At 37.9% G+C, this 21,304-nt stretch overlaps 1 protein-coding gene and 1 pseudogene across 1 annotated transcript; both read left to right on the forward strand.

The window, feature by feature from the left end:
• Window positions 1-220: 220 nt before the first annotated feature.
• Window positions 221-1,891, forward strand: LOC116127048 (annotated as a pseudogene).
• Window positions 1,892-18,418: 16,527 nt separating this feature from the next.
• Window positions 18,419-21,304, forward strand: LOC116127019 (receptor-like protein kinase FERONIA). The gene is given in 4 exon segments (XM_031412685.1): window positions 18,419-18,906; window positions 18,958-19,907; window positions 19,910-20,419; window positions 20,421-21,304. Coding segments are annotated over 4 exon segments (2,682 nt in total). The 5' UTR covers window positions 18,419-18,461; the 3' UTR covers window positions 21,198-21,304.

Below are 21,304 nucleotides of genomic sequence, written 5' to 3' on the forward strand. Positions count from 1 at the left end.
TGTCGACCACTTAAATTCCAGGGCCTTTATCTCAACTAGTGACCACCACTGATTTTCATACAGGTAAGACATTAGCTAGCAGACTAGCATAGAAAACTCAGTCCAGTACTCCACTTGTAGAAGTCAGCATTCAAAGTCTTCCACTTCCATGGAAATAATCTCGATCTCTGGGTCGCTCAAATTTTGAAAATCCTCCATATACACATCCAATTAACATAACTTGGTGAGTTTTAGATGTCCGTAGGAACATATAGGAAACTGAAAACTAAAATGAGTCCTCCACATATTCTAGTTATTCCTTTTCCTGCACAAGGCCATGTAATTCCTTTACTGGAGCTTTCATTATGCTTAGTTAAGCATGGCTTCAGAGTCACATTTGTCAACTCAGATCATACTCACAACCGGGTCATCAACGCATTACCGGAAAATTCTATTGGGGATGGAAACCGTCTGTTGTCGATTCCAGATGGAATGGAAGCCGGGGAGGATAGAAATGATATAGGGAAGCTATGTGCAGCAATGCCGAAGGTGATGCCGGGGACGCTGGAGTAGCTCATTGAAGAGATCACCAGAGTGGAAGAAGATAAGCTTGTTTTTGTGATGGTTGATGGGAGTGTTGGATTTGCTCTTGAAGTTGCAGAGAAGATGAAAATTAAAAAGGCTGCCTTTTGGCCTGCAGGAGTCGCTACTCTGGCCTTCTTCTACAATATTCCAAAGATGATTGATGATGGAATCATTGACAGTAATGGTAACACGCTCTCACTTGTTTTTTCTCTTTTCTATCTTCCTCTGTAAACTTTCTGCAAGTTAAAAAGTCACTGAATCACTGTCTTTGTTGTGTACAATTTGTTTCCAGGGACTCCGTTCAAGAAACGAATGATTCAGTTTGCACCCAACACGCCTGAAATCGACAGTAAAAACTTTATTTGGGCAAACATTGGTGGCGGCTTAGCCCAAAAGATACTCTTTGACCGTATAAGCAAGAACACAGAAGCTGTAAAAGTGGCAGATACCCTTATTGGCAGCTCAGCCTATGACCTTGAACCTGGAGCGTTCAACTTGGTTCCAAATATGCTTCCAATAGGACCTCTTTTGGCGAGCAACCGACAAGGAAATTCAAAAGGACACTTCTGGCAAGAAGACTCAGCATGCTTGGAATGACTTGATCAACAACAGCCTAACTCAGTCATTTACGTTGCATTTGGCAGCTTCACAGTTATAGACAAGATCCAATTCCAAGAGCTGGCACTAGGAGCTAGAACTCTCCAACAAGCCATTCCTTTGGGTTGTTAGGCCAGACATTACTGATGGTGCCAATGAAGCCTTCCCAGATGGGTTTGAAGGAAGGGTAGCCAACCGTGGGAAAATGGTGGGTTGGGCTCCGCAACAGAAGGTTTTGAATCACCCTTCCATTGCCTGCTTCTTTAGCCATTGCGGTTGGAATGCAACCATGGAAGGTTTAAGCAATGGGCTTCCTTTCTTATGTTGGCCATATTTTGCTGACCAGTTCATCAATGAGAGCTACATTTGTGATGTTTGGAAGGTGGGATTGCGGTTTAAAAGAGACGAAATTGGAATCATTACACTAAAAGAAATTAAAAGTAAGATAGATCAAGTGGTTGGTGATGAAAAATTTAACGAAAGAGCACTCAAGAAAACTGCCATAGAAACTGTCAGAGAAGGTGGTCAGTCGAACAAGTGTTTGAACAAATTCATTGAATGGATCAAGGCATAGGAACTGGCCACAAGTGATGATAGATCATTGTTAAGGAAAATAAAACATGTAATAACAACTAGGAGATCTTTGCCATCACAACCAGGATTTTAATTCCATCATGTATTTCTCCTTTATCATATATTCGAAGAATCGAAGTCATTGTTTTTTAATTTGTAATAGTCTTTTGCATTGCGAGGAATAAGCGCATCAGTTCCCTTTTCTTTGCTTTGGCTCAGTCGATCTTAATGGTGTGTGAAACTTTTTCTACTATTCACTCTTGGGATGCCCACCACTACTGCTTCTAGTTACTTATTCAGACTTTAGAAAGAAGAAAAAGAGGGGTTACAGAACCCTAAAAGTTTCTCTCCCATCTCTTTCTCCCTTAAAAACAAGAAGTACGGTGCCTCTCTCTCTCTCTCTCTTGTGAAATGAGTAGAATAGGGACGAAGAAGTCTTTGAAGAAGCATCAGTTAATAGTTAAACAATAACACTACGGGCACCAAAATTTTTGCACCGAATTTTTGTACTGGCCGACATGGAATGCGTTCTCCCATTTCTTTATAATTTTTTTCTAGTGAACGGCCGTCTATCAAATTTGGACGACCGTTCACTCACATGGACGCCCGTCCATCAAATATGGACGGGCATCCATATGCGAGGGACAGCCGTCCATATAATATGGACGCCCGTCCCTATTAAAATAAAATAAAAAAGTTTGTAAAAGTTTAGGGACGGTTGTCCATCTATTATGGACAGCTGTTCGTTAATTTTGGACGGGCGTCCATATGCGAGGGACAGCCGTCCATATAATATGGACGCCCGTCCCTATTAAAATAAAATAAAAAAGTTTGTAAAAGTTTAGGGACGGCCGTCCATCCATTTTGGACGCCCGTCCACAAATATGGACGCCGTCCATATACGAGGGACGGCCGTCCATATAATATGGACGCCCGTCCCTCTTAAAATAAAATAAAAAAATTTGTAAAAGCTTAGGGACGGCCGTCCATCCATTATGGACGGCCGTCCATTAATTTTGGACGGGCATCCACAAATAATGGACGCCTGTCCTTCACCCAAAAATATGAAAAAAAAAAAAATTCGGACGCCCATCCAAATAATTCTTAAAAAATATTTTTTAAACATGGACAGTCGTCCCTAACTTGTGGACGGCGTCCATTAATTGTGGATGGGCGTCCATACTTAATGGACGCCCGTCCATTCATTAGGACGGCGTCCAACCCTTATGGACGGGCGTCCATTACTTATGGACGCCCGTCCATAATGTTATTAAAAATAACAAAAAAAAAAATTTCACGTTTTAGGTTAAAACATTGTGGGGAAGTTTCAAATTTTTAACACCCAGGCAGCCATTACCATCTTCTTCGTCTTCCATCTGCGTCTTCTTCATCTTCGCGGTGTTTTCTTCTAGACTCTCTGCACTTCTTCTTCGTCTTGGTAATTAAACACTTTCCTTTTTCAAGTTTTTTTTTGAAATTTTGTTTTTGGTTGGATGAATGTGTTGAATGGAGTTGAGTTGATGAGAAAATCCAGTCAATTTGGTGGGATGGTTTGTGTGATTATGAATAGAAGTGTTCTGCCATTGATAAAGATAAATGGAGTTTATTTCAAAAAAATGGTTTTGTGTAAACTACCGTGAATGAAAATTGGTTTTAGGCTATGTATAAATTGATTTTAGGCACAATTTAGACACATTTGATTCGAAAACAAGGATAAGAATACACAATATGGAAACAAGCCATAGACTTCCAGTATCCGTGCTTCAATGTTGTTGATTTCTCATTTCCTTTCTATGAAAATAATCAGTAAGATAATGTACATTGGTGAGAATGGTTAATTTGTCAGGTCAACCTGAAGGATTAATTGAGTATGGTGTTTTGGGTTTTGTTTTTAAGTTGTACAGAGAATGTTTGCTTGATTATTGGTGGATGTATATATGTGAGTTCTGGTTTCTCTCCTGCCAAATAAAAGATGATATTCTCACATCCTCCCGAATCCTATGAATACCCTTGAACAATCTATAGTTTCTCTCCTGCCAAATAAAATAGATCACAGCCCCAAAGATTAGTCTCCTTATAACAGCCCTTATATTCTTCCCTTTAAAGAGGTTTGCACACCGCAAAAACAGATTATCCTAGTCCTAGTTCGAATAAGAAAATGTCCCTTGGTTTGAGCAGCAAGCCATAAGACATTAGAAAAATGGTATCTAAAAAACAGGTGATCATGCAAGTCCCGGGCCCTCCACACAATTCACAACTCAGAATTTCAGGACCCCTCAAATTCTCATCCTATCTAAGTAAGCAACTGGTAAGTGCATAAAGAGAAAAAAAACACATAAAAGTGGCAGCCAATGAGCAAGAAGCCTCACCAGCTGGGGTACCATGGCGCTCTCCTTTAGTGTCTTTCTTATAAGCATGAGACAGTAATTGCTGTTACAAAGGTACTGACCATTCATTGCCTATTGACAATATAAGAATCAATTAGAATGAAATCAACATTGAACAAAATAGACCAAAAACGAGTCATAAATGTTCATGGAGTGTTGTCTCCAAAGCCTAGACTACAAACAAGAAACATCAAGTAAAATAATTGTATCAGTACTAATATTGCGGTACTATTCTGAGTTGGAATTACCACCAAGCTCAAGAGACCGTACTTAATTTCAACAATTATAACTAAAATAAACACAACCAAAGCTTCATCTAGAGTCTAGCTCTTAAACCATTGAATGTCGGATTTTCCTCAGGAAAAAATTGGTGATTGTATTAGGTTTTTGCAAGGGACATACCTCAATAGCTGCATCAGATGCCTCAAAAGAATCATAACTTATGAAACCGAAGCCACAGGAATTCCCAGTATTAGGATCTATGTCAAAATGCTCTCATTTGATGCCAAGAGAGATTAGCTACTATCGTCAGCTTTTGTTTCGCTTTTTGCTTTTTGATTAGTCCATCCATTAAATTCATGGAGTGTTGATTTGTTTATAGGGATACCCTTTTGTTTTGTTTCCTCAAAAATGCGCATTGCATCCCCTTGAATTTCCCTTGACTACACAGCTCATTGATCTACATGAAAATGATGAATAGTTGAAAAATTGATGACTAGTTGAAACTGCATGTTAGCTTCAATATTTGAGCTGTGTGTTTGACATCTCTTAAGGTACTATTCAACTTAACAAAAAAAAAATCAGCAGCCAAATTGTAAAAGATGAATATATTGTATTCAATCCTTATCTATTTGCACACAGAATAACTGTCGGAGCTAATAAAATGGATAATTCAGAAGCAAACTGTGTTGTGATTGTTATGAATAATTAAGATTCATCCCGTTGTATGTTTTCACATAATCCTGTTCAGAGAACCAAGAAAACATATTTTTTAGAATGTTGTACATAATTTTACGACTATTCATCAATCCAGAAGACAAACAATACTTTCATTTCCAGTAGTAAGCTTTCTGGCATTCATCACAGGATTTTATTGAACAACAAGTTTATTTTGGCTATGTGTTTTTGGCAGATATGATGACGATTTTTTAATGTATACAGGTTTTAGAAGAAAGCAGAAAATGGTGAGGGCAAAAAATACAACCGTTCCTCAGGAAGGCACATCCTCATCTACACTTCAATTTCGAGACTGGGACATAAAAAACAATACGAGGAATGTCGAAAAGAGATATTTGCCTTGGAAGAAGTTTGGATTTAGGACTTCTAACAAGTTTAGGTTTAGGTGATGAAATCAATGGTTGGATTAATCATTTGAAATGGGACCGTTTAGTCAGTTGAGATATGATGGATATAGGCATTTGATATATGAGTTTTTTGGTAGTTTGGAAGTTGTAGAGACAGACAGTGATGAGTTTCAGGTGTTTACAATGTCTTTAAATTAAAGAATCAGAATTTGTGAGTGACACCCCAAGATTAGCAACCTGGATAGGATTTGATTGTGAAGGTTTGGAAAACGTACCTGAACTGGGATTCCAAACAAGCTTGGATTGATGTTTCCGAAATAGGGATTACCATCCACTAGGTGTAAATCTACAAAGTTACAGAATCCTGGTATGAGAGATTTCACAGATACTTGACTTTCACATTTAATGGTAGGAAAGAGACAAATGGAAATGTGACGGTTAAGAATTTATGTTCATGGAAGCAACAGTAGCAGGGAGGCAAGTTAATTCAGCAAAGGTATTGATTAAGAAGTGGGAGAGATCCCTGAGAGAAAGAAGAAATATATTGGGGGATGCTGGTTATTAATATGTGAGAAATTGAATATTTGAGTCACCCCGATGATGCAAAAAATAGATTACGTTTTCTACAAGTAATGTGTTAGGGGATGTGACATTGAATAGAATGGGTTTGATTAAAAAGAATGTGGCAGGACAATGGTATCTTATAGGGATGAAATCGAGGGAGATGCAACGGTTCAAGAAGGTGTTAGTATTCAAGAAAGGGTTATTGAAGGACAAGTTTATGTGCGCAAAAGAAGAAGAATAGGTACTGAACCTGGACATCTGAGAATGTAGAAGATATGGGTTCTCATACTTACAGGAAATAGAAAGCAGATTTGAGCGGATGGAAAAGTTTCAAGAAGAGCGTTTTTCACGAACTGAGAGGCAAATGCAAGAACGCAAAGTGATTTCAACACACTTTGCATCAAGAATTGAAGAAACAGGTGACATCATGGAGACCACATGACAGAGATTTTCACATGATGAAAAACTTCCAACAGCCTCCTCATCCTCTAGTCAACCTCCACCCCCTGCACCCTGGATAGAATTTTTCCCTTTTGTTTATAAATAAGATTGATTTGAGCGGATGTGTTAATAAAGATTGTAGTTTGTTTATAATAAAGATGTCTTTGTTTAATAAAGATTTGTCTTTTGTTTATACATATGTCTACAACTCTTTTCAATGTAATGTATATGTAATACTAGACATACCCAAAAACATAAAAATTCAAATCTGAAAAGAAATGCATTCCAAAATGCCATACATTAACATCATTATCATGAATTCACTATCCTACACAATCAATGATGAAAATACAAAAAATAAAAAAAATGTATAAGCATACAACTCAACTGCATTCGGTAGAAATTAACCAAGCATTAAAAATTTATACCAAATACAATTCTATATGCTTCAACTTGGCAAAAATATCAAACATCTCCCAGCGAGACATGGTCATCATTTACAAACTCCTGTCCAGTATAGAAACTACTTTGTCCTGCAAGATTTGAACCGGACCAGTGATCTGTCATTGTTTAACAACCACAATTTAGCACACGGTATAGAAAACTTAAGGCAATTACAGTTATACAAGATATATAACACATACTTGTGTAGTAACAACATCATTGACAACACTGAGTTTCGCATCGGCCACGGAAGTACTTGAAAGAAACTGTTCCTGTTGTCATGTACCGATGATCCTTTTCCTAAAAAGTATCATAACACATAATAATCAAGTCGATATTATTCTAAACTTAAATAAGTAAATAATGTTTCAAAAAAATTAATGAAATAATGTAAAGTCATACCAATTCTTGTTTTTGTAATTTTTTCTTTTTAACCCTACGTACAATTTCTTCAATCTTCGATGCTTTCTTCTACATGGAGGATGACCTTGCTACGAGCTGCTGTGGACTAATGATTAGGGTATTCCCTCTTTAGGAGGACTGTCCCCATCATGACTAGTCAAACCGGTTCTAGAAGAGATGTTCACTGTTGTACCAACCCTCCCTCACTTTCCTTTTGCTCCAAATGTTTCCTCATGTCAATCATAAACTCCGTCATATATTATAATCTTCCTCATTGTTGATGCCAGATCCGCTACTATCAGCATTAAATTAGACAAACTTATCAAAATATTGTCTTCAATGTTGGTGCTCCACCTATTATAACTACCTAATTTTCGTATGACATCGTTCACATTCTTCCTCCAAAGCCGTAAAATGTACTTTTCAGAACGTGTGAAAACCTTTTATGAATCAACACCATATGGCATGTCTGCATAAAATCCCCCTGAACTTAAACAAATGACAAGTACAATGAATATCACATAGAACTTTCATCAAAGTATACTACATGAGGAACACGGCGACTATTACTCCAAACCAAACATCTTCCCAACTTGAAACTCCTCGCGTGAATCACTTTTTTCAGAAAAGATAACTCACAATAAATCTCTCGGCAATCTCACCTGAAGCTCTTTAAACTTTGCAGTTGTGTATGCACTTTGAAATTGTTTCTCAATAGGGTAATTGTATGTATGGTATCCAAGATTTAAAAGATCTAAAATCAGCCTCCCTTTCTTTTTCCACTTTAGCTCGCAATGCATTATCATATTGTTCCACAAATTGTTTCAAAGTGTGTTGGAATTGACATACCCATCAAAAAATGCATGCATACTTTCAGTACGTTGAGTAGTAGACATACCTGCCAAAAGTATCTTTAAGAAATGAGGCACATCGTAATCTTTCTTTGTACAATCCACTAACCATGCATTATCGTGAAGGTTGTGCACATCAACAAATTGGTTCCACCGCTCTTCGAACTCTTCAAGCGTAAAGGAATCATACACAACATTTTGCAACTTAAACTTGATAGTTTCATATTCCTTATACCTCTTTAACTTTTCAGGTAGTTTCTTCATTATATGCCACAAACATCACCTATGTCTTGTACCAGGGAACAATCTCAATTGCATTTTGCATGGCCTTATCTTGATCAGTGATTATTCCATTAGGAGCGACATCCATGCATTCAAGCCAAGAACGAAATAGCCATACATGTCTCAGTGTCCTCATGAGAAATTAACCCACAACCTAACAACGTTGAATGTCCATGATGATCAACCCCCACAAAAGCAGCAAATGGCATGTCATACTTGTTCGTCAGATACGTTGTGTCGAAGGTGATAACACACCGAATTCTTTATATGCACCCCTACATCTAGCATCAACCAAACACATTCTGTAATCGACTCTCTTCATCTACATCAATCATGTACCAGAAATTTGAATTCTCTTTTGCATTTTCCTAAAATACTCAAGTACTGGCGAAGCATCTCAAACCAAGTCATAACTTTCTCACTTTTCAATGTAGTTCCTACAATCTTTCTAGAAACTTCAAATTCTTTACACTCCTACCTCAACTGAACAGACTGAAAATTCTTACACGGTCTAATCCCAGCCACATCATTAACTTCAAGTCGCCTTTCACATAAGGTTGTATCGTTCAGTTAACCTTGAAATATCTTCTTTTGTCGGACTTGTAGATCATGGTTATGTTCAAGTACAACTAATTTAATTTTCCATTTGCATTCACCATTCAAAGCTGCACTAATCGACTCTTACAATCTGTTTTGGCAACAGGTTATTTTTTCAAGGTATTTCTGGACTTACATCTCTCCTTTCCAGAACAAGAACATGCCACTGTCACATATCTCATCTCTCCATCTTCGCCTTTCTTTGACGTACGTATCATTGCTTCAAATCCTATTTTGTACCATACCGTTTGTAATACTTCACCAGACTATCAATGAATCAAAAATCATTCCAATATGAGGCTCTACTTCCTCTGACATCCCATATCTTCTAATTCACACGTTCATTTTCCTGATTTAATAGTTTATAAATACATAAAATTAGAATGTACTAATACAACACATCAAATAAATAATAATAGATACAATAAATTTACCTCAATATCATTGAAATGAGGCAAACTGGACTCTTCCATATTCTGAGGCAAACTGGACTCTTCCATATTCTGAGGCAAACTGGACTCATCCATATTTTTAATCTGATTCATAACAATCAGCAACAATTTTCTGTATAAGTGTTTTTATTTGTAACTATATTCAATCCAAAATATAATACAAAACTAAAAAAATGGATAAGTTATATAAAAAATGGTCACGGTAAAAAAATAAATATATGTATAAATTATATAAAAATCGTTATTAACCTGCACAAATCTCTCTAATCTCCTGAACAAATCTCTGTAATCTCCCTTTCTGTATCTCTCTTTCGACTGTAAAAAAATTAGCATGGTTTGATGAAATGAAGTTTGATGAAATGAACAGATGATAGCTTTCGTTATTCACACGGTACCTGGAAAATGAGGAGAAAACGTTTGTTGCGGGAAGAAATGGCTGAGGAATGCAGACGCTGAGACGAGGAACAGACGGCAACGATGAAGCAAAAGGGACGACGAATTTTGGCGCCGGTTTTCTTTCGCTTTAGCTCTTGTAATTAGAGAAACGTATTGGAGAAGCTAATATAAACAAAAAAACAATTTATTACTAAAACGCGAAAATTTTTTTTTTAAAAAATTTTTAATAACATTATGGACGGGCGTCCATACAGGTTGGACGGCCGTCCTTTACAAAAGGGACGGGCGTCCATACAGGTTGGACGGCCGTCCTTTACAAAAGGGACGGCCGTCCAACCCTTATGGACGACCGTCCATAATTAATGGACGAGCGTCCATTCAGTATGGACGCCCGTCCACAATTAATGGACGGCCGTCCACAAGTTAGGGACGACCGTCCAGTGTTTAAAAAATATTTTTTTTAAGAATTAATTTTGGACGGGCGTCCAAAAATTACGGACGCCCGTCCAAAATTAAGGGACGGCCATCCACAATTGGTGGACGGGCGTCTCCATGGAAATTTTTTTTTTTTATATTTGGGTGAAGGACGGGCGTCCATTATTTGTGGACGCCCGTCCAAAATTAATGGACGGCTGTCCCTAAGCTTTTACAAATTTTTTTATTTTATTTTAATAGGGACGGGCGTCCATATTATATGGACGGCCGTCCCTCGCATATGGACGCCCATCCATATTTGTGGACGCCCGTCCAAAATGGATGGACGGCCGTCCCTGAACTTTTACAAACTTTTTTATTTTATTTTAATAGGGACGGGCGTCCATATTATATGGACGGCCGTCCCTCGCATATGGACGCTCGTCCATATTTGATGGACGGGCGTCCATGTGAGTGAACGGCCGTCCAAATTTGATGGATGGCCGTTCACTAGAAAAAAATTATAAAGAAATGGGAGAACGCGTTCCACGTCGGCCGGTACAAAAATTCGGTGCAAAAATTTTGGTGTCTATAGTGTTATTGATAGTTAAAACAGAAGAACCCAGCTTCCAATACTAGTATGTATGATTAATAACCCCACTTCCTTTCATAAACAACTTGTGCTACGTACAGTGCTACAATTTTAGTGATGGCAATGGCCTGAGCCGAGACCAGGTACCTTTTGACCTAGACTCAAGTCCGACCTCATGACAAAAGCCCAAGTCCTACCTGGACCCTTCACAGGTATGACAGATAAAACCCAAGCCCGGCCTGACTGGCTTGTTGTAACCTCAGGTTCAGCCCAAACCCGCCTATTTTTATAATTTCAATTTTTAAATATTAATAAATTTCAATTTTTTTTTTATAGAACCAATTTTTAAATATTAATTTATTTTTGAATACTTACCAAATATATAAATAACTTTCCACAAAGTGCATCCATCCATCTATGTAAGGTTTGAGAAAAATGAGTATATATATGTAGGGTAATCTTGTAATTAAATATTTAGTATAGGGATAATTTAGTATAATTAATACTAAAATTATACATATATAATCCAGCTTAGAAACATTCAAGGTTTTTGGAAGATAAATTGAAAGACTCGAAACATTAATAAGAAAATCTCGGCATTAGATGACACCTTTTATGGACTCTTGATATCACGACTTTTATGGAAGGGATAGAGATAAGATAAGTATACATGCCCGAACAGAAGGCGTAAACACAAAATGCTAAATTACAAAAAGAAGATAACTAGTCATCATCAGCATTGAATTAAACTCAAAATGTTGAAGAGACTATTTTAATTTTGCAGTTTCAAAGGTGTGTCATACATCTTGCTTCAGATATTTTGGCGGCTAACTTTTTATTCCTAGTCTTTTCCTTTATAAAACTTGGCTTCTAAGTAAATTTAGCTTAATAAACTACCTCTAAGTGGTCGAATGATTTGATAGAGACTTTTAAATGTATTACTCAAGAGGTCTTGAGTTCGAGTTTTTCATCGATTGCTAATAGGGATAGCCACTAAAACTCTTATCCAATTAGTAATTTCAAAGTCCTGAAAGATTAATTGAGATGCCCGTAAGTTGACCCGAATTACCCAGGTCAAAAAATAAAAAAATAAAAAATAAAAAAGGCTTAGGAAGCAGTTCCATATTCCATCCAAATAACAACTTGGGCCACACTACGGGTGGAAAAATTCAATTTTTCGGTTTAGTTTTGGGTTCGGTTTGGTTTTCGGTTTTTTTTTTTTTTTTTTTCCCAGCCCTAGCCCACACCATTAATTAACCTTACTTTCATGCTATGGTCGCATAAAAAGCTAAGTAAAATTACTGTTACCCCTTTATTTTTTTCCCTTCTCCATCTGCTCTTTGGGCTTTAATCTCTCCTTGGATATTAAAGACCTGAATTAAAAGACTTTTCTCCATGCTTCCAAATTTATTCACCAAAAACAAAAATAAACATATAATTAAATTAAATTAGATAACTAACAAAATATATTTAAGGATAATAAATATGGTCTAAAATAGGCCCAACAACATCCATCATATCAATTCTAATTCTGGAGTTGTTGGGCCTGCTTCTAGATTCAATTATAAACAGGGTATCTCTCTTTTTCGATGATGGTATAGCGTTGAAATTGAGATAGATAATAGTGTTGTTAATGACTTTAACACTTGGTATAAGATATGTCATGTCAAGTAGCGGTTCTCCACAATCCAGTTTCAATTCATGCCTAAGACTAATAAAATTACCACTGACCTCTTGATAATAAAATTTAACAACTTATGAGAATATTTATGATAGTACACAATAATTATAAATATTAAATTAAAGTACATAATGATTTGGGGTTTACTGACTATATATCCTGTATAAACGCAAGAGGTTTGATGATCAGCAATATTGTAGATCTTTCAAAGATTTATGGTAGTGTACAGTCCGAACTTTCAACTCTTCCTAAAGGAACCTAGATAGCTGAAACAAGGCTCCCTTTGGTCTTTATCTTTAGGCCACACCCTCGAGATATATATTGGTCTTTATCTTTGACAAACATCAATCTCCATCTGCTTCTTGTTAATCCCACACAAGTTGATAGTGGAATGTATTTTCTATTTTTGTTTGATTCCTCCAATAAACGCTAATTAACATAACTTGGTGGATTTTGAATTATATAAGCTGTAGTTACCAGTTCTTCATCTTCACGACACAAAATGGAGAACACTTGGAGAAAGTATCTCCACGCCAAAATCTGTGCACTTCTCACTATATTCCATCTCTCCTTCGTCGTCTGGCACCTTGCCTACGGCGTCTCTGCTGATTTACCTTATCCTTACCATCCACAAGAAAACATACTTCTGGCTTGTAACTCGTCTGGCAGCTTTGTCTCTGAGGATCAAACCCGGACATGGCTCGGAGATAATAGCTCTCAGCACTTCCCCCAGTTTGAGCCCCAAAACAACGCTTCGATAGCCTCCACAGCACCTCAACAACCCAGGAGCAATCCCGAGAACTACTTCATGAAAGCACGACTTTCTTATTCGCCATTCACATACATATTTAATCTCACGGCCGGTCAAAAGTTCATCCGCTTGTATTTCTATCCAGAATTTGAGAACTCGAAAGCTTTCTTCTCTGTTAAAGCAGGTTCTTTTACCCTCTTAAGCAACTTCAGTGCTTCACTTACGGCTGCTGCCATAGGCCAAGACACCTTTTTCAAAGAATTCTGCCTCAATGTGGAAGAAGGTGAAAAGTTAAACATAACCTTTACTCCGAGTCCAGACTATCAACAGGCATACGCATTCGTCAACGGAATTTAAATAGTATCCATGCCTACCAATCTTTATTACACCGAAGCACCCAGTAGGGCATTTAAATTTCCAGACCAGCCCACAAATCCTGTATACAGTATCGACAACAGCACAGCCCTGGAGACCGTATACAGAGTAAATATTGGCGGCAGCTGTATCTCGCCACACCTCGACACCGGCATGTTTCGAACCTGGTTTGGCAGTTGCGGGGATTACTTGACATATGCTAAACCAGGCTATCTTCGCTCTAACTATAGTATGCCTCTCAAATTCAGCCGNCTACCTTTAGGTGGTCGAGTGATTCGACAGAGACTTTTGAGCATATTACTTAAGAGGTTTTGAGTTTGAGTCTCTCATCGGTTGCTAATAGGGATAGCTACTACAACTCTTACCTGGTCGATAATTCCAAAATCTCGAAAAATTAGTTGAGATGTCAGTAAGCTGACCCGAATAACCCTGGTAAAAAAAAAAAAAAAAAAAGGCTTAGGAAGCAATTCCATATTCCATCCATATAACAACTTGGGCCACACTAAGGGTGGAAAAATTCGATTTTTTGGTTTAGCCTTCGGTTCGGTTTTTATTTTTTATTTTCCAGCCCTACGGCCCACACAATTAATTAAACTTACTTTCACGCTGTGGTCGCTTATAAAGCTAAGTAAAATTACATATTACCCCCTTTATTTTATTCCTCTGTCCTTCTCCTCTTTGGGCTTTAATCTCTCCTTGGATATTAAAGACTTGAATTAAAAGACTTTTCTCCATGCTTCCAAATTAATTCACCAAAAACAAAAATAAACATATAATTAAATTAAATTAGATAACTAACAAAATATATTTAAGGATAATAAATATGGTCTAAAATAGGCCCAACAACATCCATCATATCAATTCTAATTCTGGAGTTGTTGGGCCTGCTTCTAGATTCAATTATAAACAGGGTATCTCTCTTTTTCGATGATGGTATAGCGTTGAAATTGAGATAGATAATAGTGTTGTTAATGACTTTAACACTTGGTATAAGATATGTCATGTCAAGTAGCGGTTCTCCACAATCCAGTTTCAATTCATGCCTAAGACTAATAAAATTACCACTGACCTCTTTATAATAAAATTTAACAACTTATGAGAATATTTATGATAGTACACAATAATTATAAATATTAAATTAAAGTACAAAATGATTTGGGGTTTACTGACTATATATCCTGTATAAACGCAAGAGGTTTGATGATCAGCAATATTGTAGATCTTTCAAAGATTTATGGTAGTGTACAGTCCGAACTTTCAACTCTTCCTAAAGGAACCTAGATAGCTGAAACAAGGCTCCCTTTGGTCTTTATCTTTAGGCCACACCCTCGAGATATATGTTGGTCTTTATCTTTGACAAACATCAATCTCCATCTGCTTCTTGTTAATCCCACACAAGTTGATAGTGGAATGTATTTTCTATTTTTGTTTGATTCCTCCGATAAACGCTAATTAACATAACTTAGGTGGATTTTGAATTATTTAAGCTGTAGTTACCAGTTCTTCATCTTCACGACACAAAATGGAGAACACTTGGAGTAAGTATCTCCACGCCAAAATCTGTGCACTTCTCACTATATTCCATCTCTCCTTCGTCGTCTGGCACCTTGCCTACGGCGTCTCTGCTGATTTACCTTATCCTTACCATCCACAAGAAAACATACTTCTGGCTTGTAGCTCGTCTGGCAGCTTTGTCTCTGAGGATCAAACCCGGACATGGCTCGGAGATAATAGCTCTCAGCACTCCCCCCAGTTTGAGCCCAAAAACAACGCTTCGATAGCCTCCACAGCACCTCAACAACCCAGGAGCAGTCCCGAGAACTACTTCATGAAAGCACGACTTTCTTATACGCCATTCACATACATATTTAATCTCACGGCCGGTCAAAAGTTCATCCGCTTGTATTTCTATCCAGAATTTGAGAACTCGAAAGCTTTCTTCTCTGTTAAAGCAGGTTCTTTTACCCTCTTAAGCAACTTCAGTGCTTCATTTACGGCTGCTGCCATAGGCCAAGACACCTTTTTCAAAGAATTCTGCCTCAATGTGGAAGAAGGTGAAAAGTTAAACATAACCTTTACTCCGAGTCCAGACTATCAACAGGCATGCGCATTCGTCAACGGAATTTAAATAGTATCCATGCCTACCAATCTTTTTTACACCGAAGCACCTAGTAGGGCATTAAAATTTCCAGACCAGCCCACAAATCCTATATACAGTATCGACAACAGCACAGCCCTGGAGACCGTATACAGAGTAAATATCGGCGGCAGCTGTATCTCGCCACACCTCGACACCGGCATGTTTCGAACCTGCTTTGGCAGTTGCGGGGATTACTTGAAATATGCTAAACCAGGCTATCTTCGCTCTAACTATAGTATGCCTCTCAAATTCAGCCGGATGGCTAATTACACTGCTCCAGCTGAAGTCTATCAAAGTGCTATGACGATGGGACTGGACCAGGAAATTAATGCAAACTATATCCTCACTTGGGAGTTTCCAGTGGATTCCGCGTTTACCTATTTTGTCAGGCTTCATTTTTGTGAGTTTCAGATAGAGATAACAAAAGTTGGTGATAGAGTGTTTCAGGTCGACATAGCAAATGAGACTGCCGAAAATCATTTAGACATAATTGCTTTGGGTAATGGTAGTGTGTTCAAAAGACACGCTGTGTATCCAGAGGAAAAGGAAATGAAAGAAGCAGAATCTCTCTGTTGCTCTGCACCCAACAGCCAAGTGGATGAGTACCTACTCTGATGCTAACTTGAATGGCGTTGAAATCTTCAAATGACAATCATGGAAATCTCGCGGACCTAATCCTGACCCATCCCCCCATCTCAGTTGCGCAGACAAACACAGAATCAAAGAAATCCAGAATGATAGTACAACTATAATACCCATTGTCACGTGGCTCATCTCTACCGTCAGCCAATCGTGAATCTCTAAATAAATTCAATTACAGCGGGGCGGCCTGCCCAGCTTTGTCCCACTCCACAGTCTTGGTAGAAGACAAAGAGTCAAGAAGAGATATAAAAGCAATGCTGAAAGAGGGTCCATGTGATTTGCAGCCAAATCACTCAAGTTCTAACGTTATTGAAAATTCAGCATATTGAAATTTCTAACCTCTGGGAAACGGAAGAGGGTTGAATTCTGACCATATATTTGGGGGTCCAAGAAAAGAGACTCAGGTGAAGACAATATTATGCCAATATATCTAACTTAACAGCTGGGCTGCCAAGCTTTTTGCACAGCTCAGTATTTTTTTCAAAACAACCATTATGTATTATACTCTTCTAGCTAATCCAGATTTTTCTAGACGACAACTACTTAAAAGAACAAAATTAATTATCTTGTTAATTACCCTGTATATTTCATCTGTATTACCCAAAGAATTCTTAAAAGTTGATATACAATGTCTCTCTTTAAGAGTTAATGAAGGTGCATTAACTATGTTTAAGATGCAGGTTCATTATGCCTATTTATCAATTGTCTTTTCGTGATCCTCTCGATAGAATTTTGACATGCTGCTGCTTCCGATCTAACTTTAGTTTGAAGGGAAATAATATTATAACAAAGAGCGGATAAAAAGATGCAAACAAACATCTCATAATACTGTAAACAAGTTTCATCAATTATACATTTTTCTTGATCTTCAATATAACAGGTTTGGATAAAATTTTCTCTCTAAAGTTAGTTCAATAAAGGAGTCTAATCACATATATATATATATATAAGATATTATATATATATATATGAAACAAATACAATTTCTAACACACTCTCTCTCTCACGCTAGACATGTAAGGCTAGGTTCTTATCCCTTTACTGTGTATAGATGGTCTAGCACATAATACTTCGAACAAGACTATACCAAACAAGTATACGTTTGATTTCTCGGTCTTGAATTCGTTGGCTCTCTGTTGTGACCTTGGGTTTAGCCATTTGATTGCAATTGGTGTGGACCCATCGTTAACGAAGCATTTCTACACAGTACCAAACCTCCAATGCCAGTAATGAACATCATCAAAGTTGTTGTATGAACAGAAATTCGGGGATTTCGACACTTATTTTGGCTGCATAAGATGATGAAATCACCATATTATTGTAGATTGGGGACCCACTATGTTGCAACAGTTATTTGACTATCATTTTATGGGTTTATTTTAGCTATCATGTAACAATGATTAATATTAAATTTCATAAAACTAAATAAAATAAACCTTTTCCAACATTAAAATCTCGCTGGAGATTTTATATGGCTTTTTACTAAATTTTTTATATGGCAATGATTCTAGTATGTGTGAAGACTATAATATGGAAACCAATTTGCGCTTTTTTATATTGAGAAAGATTTAAAAATATTTGTTAATAGTCTTCAACGAGTTGGAGGATAAGAGGTATTGATCCATTAGGATTTATAAGTGTATTATTCAAGAGCTTTCCAATTTGATATATCTGAATTACTAATAAAAGTAATTTATTCAGCCTTAAACTTCAACGTTTCAAGGTATTCATTGAGGTAGGTGTAAACTGGCCCATAAACCAGTGATAAAAAAAAAAAAACTTCTACAAAAAAAAAAAAATATATATATATATATATATATATAAGTAACAATTTTTCGTGGAGAAAATGACTCAACAAGTTGCCATCACTTTTCGTAAAGTATCTGCCAAAGACTTCCAAGACTTTTCCAAGTCTTCGTTGGTAGTGCCCAATTTCTCCAATCATTCCTGCGTTTATATTTGACTCATCTGCCTAAGCTGTAATTACCAGTGCTTCATCTTCTTAACACACAATGGAGAACACCTACAGTAAGTATCTCCATGCTAAAATCCGAGCAATTCTCACTCTATTCCACCTCTCCTTCTTCGTCTGCCACCTTGCCTACGGCGTTCATGGTAACTCACCTTATTCTTATAATGCAACAGAAAACATACTTCTCGCTTGTGGCTCGTCTTACAGCTTCCCCTCTGCAGATCAAACACGGACATGGTTTGGAGATAATAGCTCTCAATACTTCCCCCTGTTTGAAACCCAATATAACGCTTCGATAGCCTCTGCGGCACCTAAAAATCCAAGTAGCAGTCCCGAGAAATGCTACTTGCAAGCACGACTCTCTCATTCGCCGTTCACATATATATTCAACCTCACGGCCGGTCAAAAGTTTATCCGCTTGTATTTCTATCCAACTTCGTATCCAGAATTTGAGAACTCGAAAGCTTTCTTCTCTGTTAAAGCAGGTTCTTTTACCCTCCTAAGCAACTTCAGTGCTTCACTTGCTGTTAAAGCAGGTTCTTTTACCCTCCTAAGCAACTTCAGTGCTTCACTTACGGCTGCTGCCATAGACCAAGACACCTTTTTCAAAGAATTGTGCTTCAATGTGGAAGAAGGTGAAAAGTTAAACATAACCTTTACTCCGAGTCCAGACTATCAACAGGCATACGCATTCGTCAACGGAATTGAAATAGTATCCATGCCTACCAATCTTTATTACACCGAAGCACCCAGTAAGGCATTAAAATTTCTAGACCGGCCTACAGATCTTACATACAGATACAGTATCGAAAACAGCGCAGCCCTGGAGACCGTATACAGAGTAAATATCGGCGGCAGGCTGATCTCCCCACACCTCGACACCGGCATGTTTCGAACCTGGTTTGGCAGTTCCGCGGATTACTTGACATATGCTAGACCAGGCTATAACTCTAGTATGCCTCTCAATTTCAGCCGGATGGCTAATTACACTGCTCCAGCTGAAGTCTATCAAAGCGCTATGACGATGGGACTGGACCAGGAAATTAATGCAAACTATATCCTCACTTGGGAGTTTGCAGTGGATTCCGGGTTTACCTATTTTGTCAGGCTTCATTTTTGTGAGTTTCAGATAGAGATAACAAAAGTTGGTGATAGAGTGTTTCAGGTCGACATAGCAAATGAGACTGCCGAAAATCAATTAGACATGATTGCTTTGGGTAATGGTCGTGGTGTTCCAATATACAAAGACTACGCTGTGATTATCGGAGGAAAAGGAAACGAAAAGAAGCAGAATCTCTCTGTTGCTCTGCACCCAACAGCCAAGTGGATGAGTACCTATTCTGATGCTACCTTGAATGGCGTTGAAATCTTCAAAGTGGACAATCATGGAAATCTCGCCGGACCTAAACCTGACCCCATCCCCCCATCTGCAGTTCCGCAGACAAACACAGAATCAAAGAAATCCAAGAATGATAGTACAACTATAATACCCATGTTGCCGGTGCAGCAGCTGGCTTTGCCGTCCTTTCTCTTTTATTTTTATTCATTTTCCGGCGAGTAAGGAAATTCAAGGACTCAGGTTCAAGTACTGGGGCTTCATTATGGGCCCTATTTTCTTCTTCAACGATTAACTCAACCAAGTTACGTGGCTCATCTCTACCGTCAAATCTTTGTACCCACTTTTCACTATCTGATATCAAAGCGGCTACCAACAACTTCGATGATGTTTTCATTATTGGCGTTGGAGGGTTCGGTAATGTGTACAAAGGCTACGTTAACGATGGGTCCACACCAGTCGCAATCAAACTGCTGAACCTAGGGTCACAACAGGGAGCCAATGAATTCAACACCGAGATTGAAATGCTCTCTCAGCTTAGACACCTTCATTTGGTGTCTCTCATTGGCTATTGCAACGATCATGGAGAGATGATCCTTGTATACGATTACATGTCTCGTGCAACCCTTCGTGATCATCTCTATAACAGCAAGAATCCTCCTCTTAACGTGGAATCAACGACTCCAGATATGCATTGGTGTAGCCCGCGGCCTTCATTATCTTAATACAGGCGTGAAGCACGTTATCATTCATCGTGATGTGAAGACAACAAACATTTTGTTGGATGAGAAATGGGTGGCCAAGTTATCTGATTTTGGATTGTCCAAAATGAGACATACTACCATGTCTATATCTCATATAAGTACAAGGGTGAAGGGCAGTTTTGGATATTTGGATCCTGAGTACTTTCGACGTCAACAGCTAACAGAGAAATCAGATGTATACTCGTTTGGTGTAGTGCTGTTTGAAGTATTATGCGGTAGACCACCTATACTCCGTACGGGGGATAAGAAGCAAGCGAGTTTAGCAGCATGGGCCAAAGAATGTTATCTTAATGGAACAGTTGATCAAATTGTTGATGTTTCTTTGAAGGGTAAGATAACGCTTCAGTGCTTGAAGAAATTTGTTGAGGTAGCAATAAGTTGTCTACATGATGATGGAATCAGACGGCCATCGATGAATGATGTTGTCTGGGGTCTTGAGTTTGCATCTCAGCTTCAAGAGACTGCAGACAAGGATGATAAGATTGATGAAGCTCATCATATTCAGCCCCATCGTTACGAGGATGAGACCCCTCTCAGGTTGACGCCCATGTCCATTGAGTTCACGGATAAAGAAAATATAGAACACCGTTGTGCTACCACATCATTTGCACCATCCATACCATCCTCCAATGAATTTGTGCCACCTTTAAATTTTTTTTCTCTTATTTTTCTTTAGATTTGATTTTGTATCTATACGTTCAATTGTTAGACGTTTCGAAATCAAAAATATCGATAAGTGCGGTTACCATATTTTATCATTCAGATATATATGCTGCAATCATA

Source organism: Pistacia vera, unplaced genomic scaffold (genome assembly GCF_008641045.1).
Source record: "Pistacia vera cultivar Batoury unplaced genomic scaffold, PisVer_v2 Contig188, whole genome shotgun sequence".
Classification (NCBI taxonomy): Eukaryota; Viridiplantae; Streptophyta; class Magnoliopsida; order Sapindales; family Anacardiaceae; genus Pistacia; species Pistacia vera.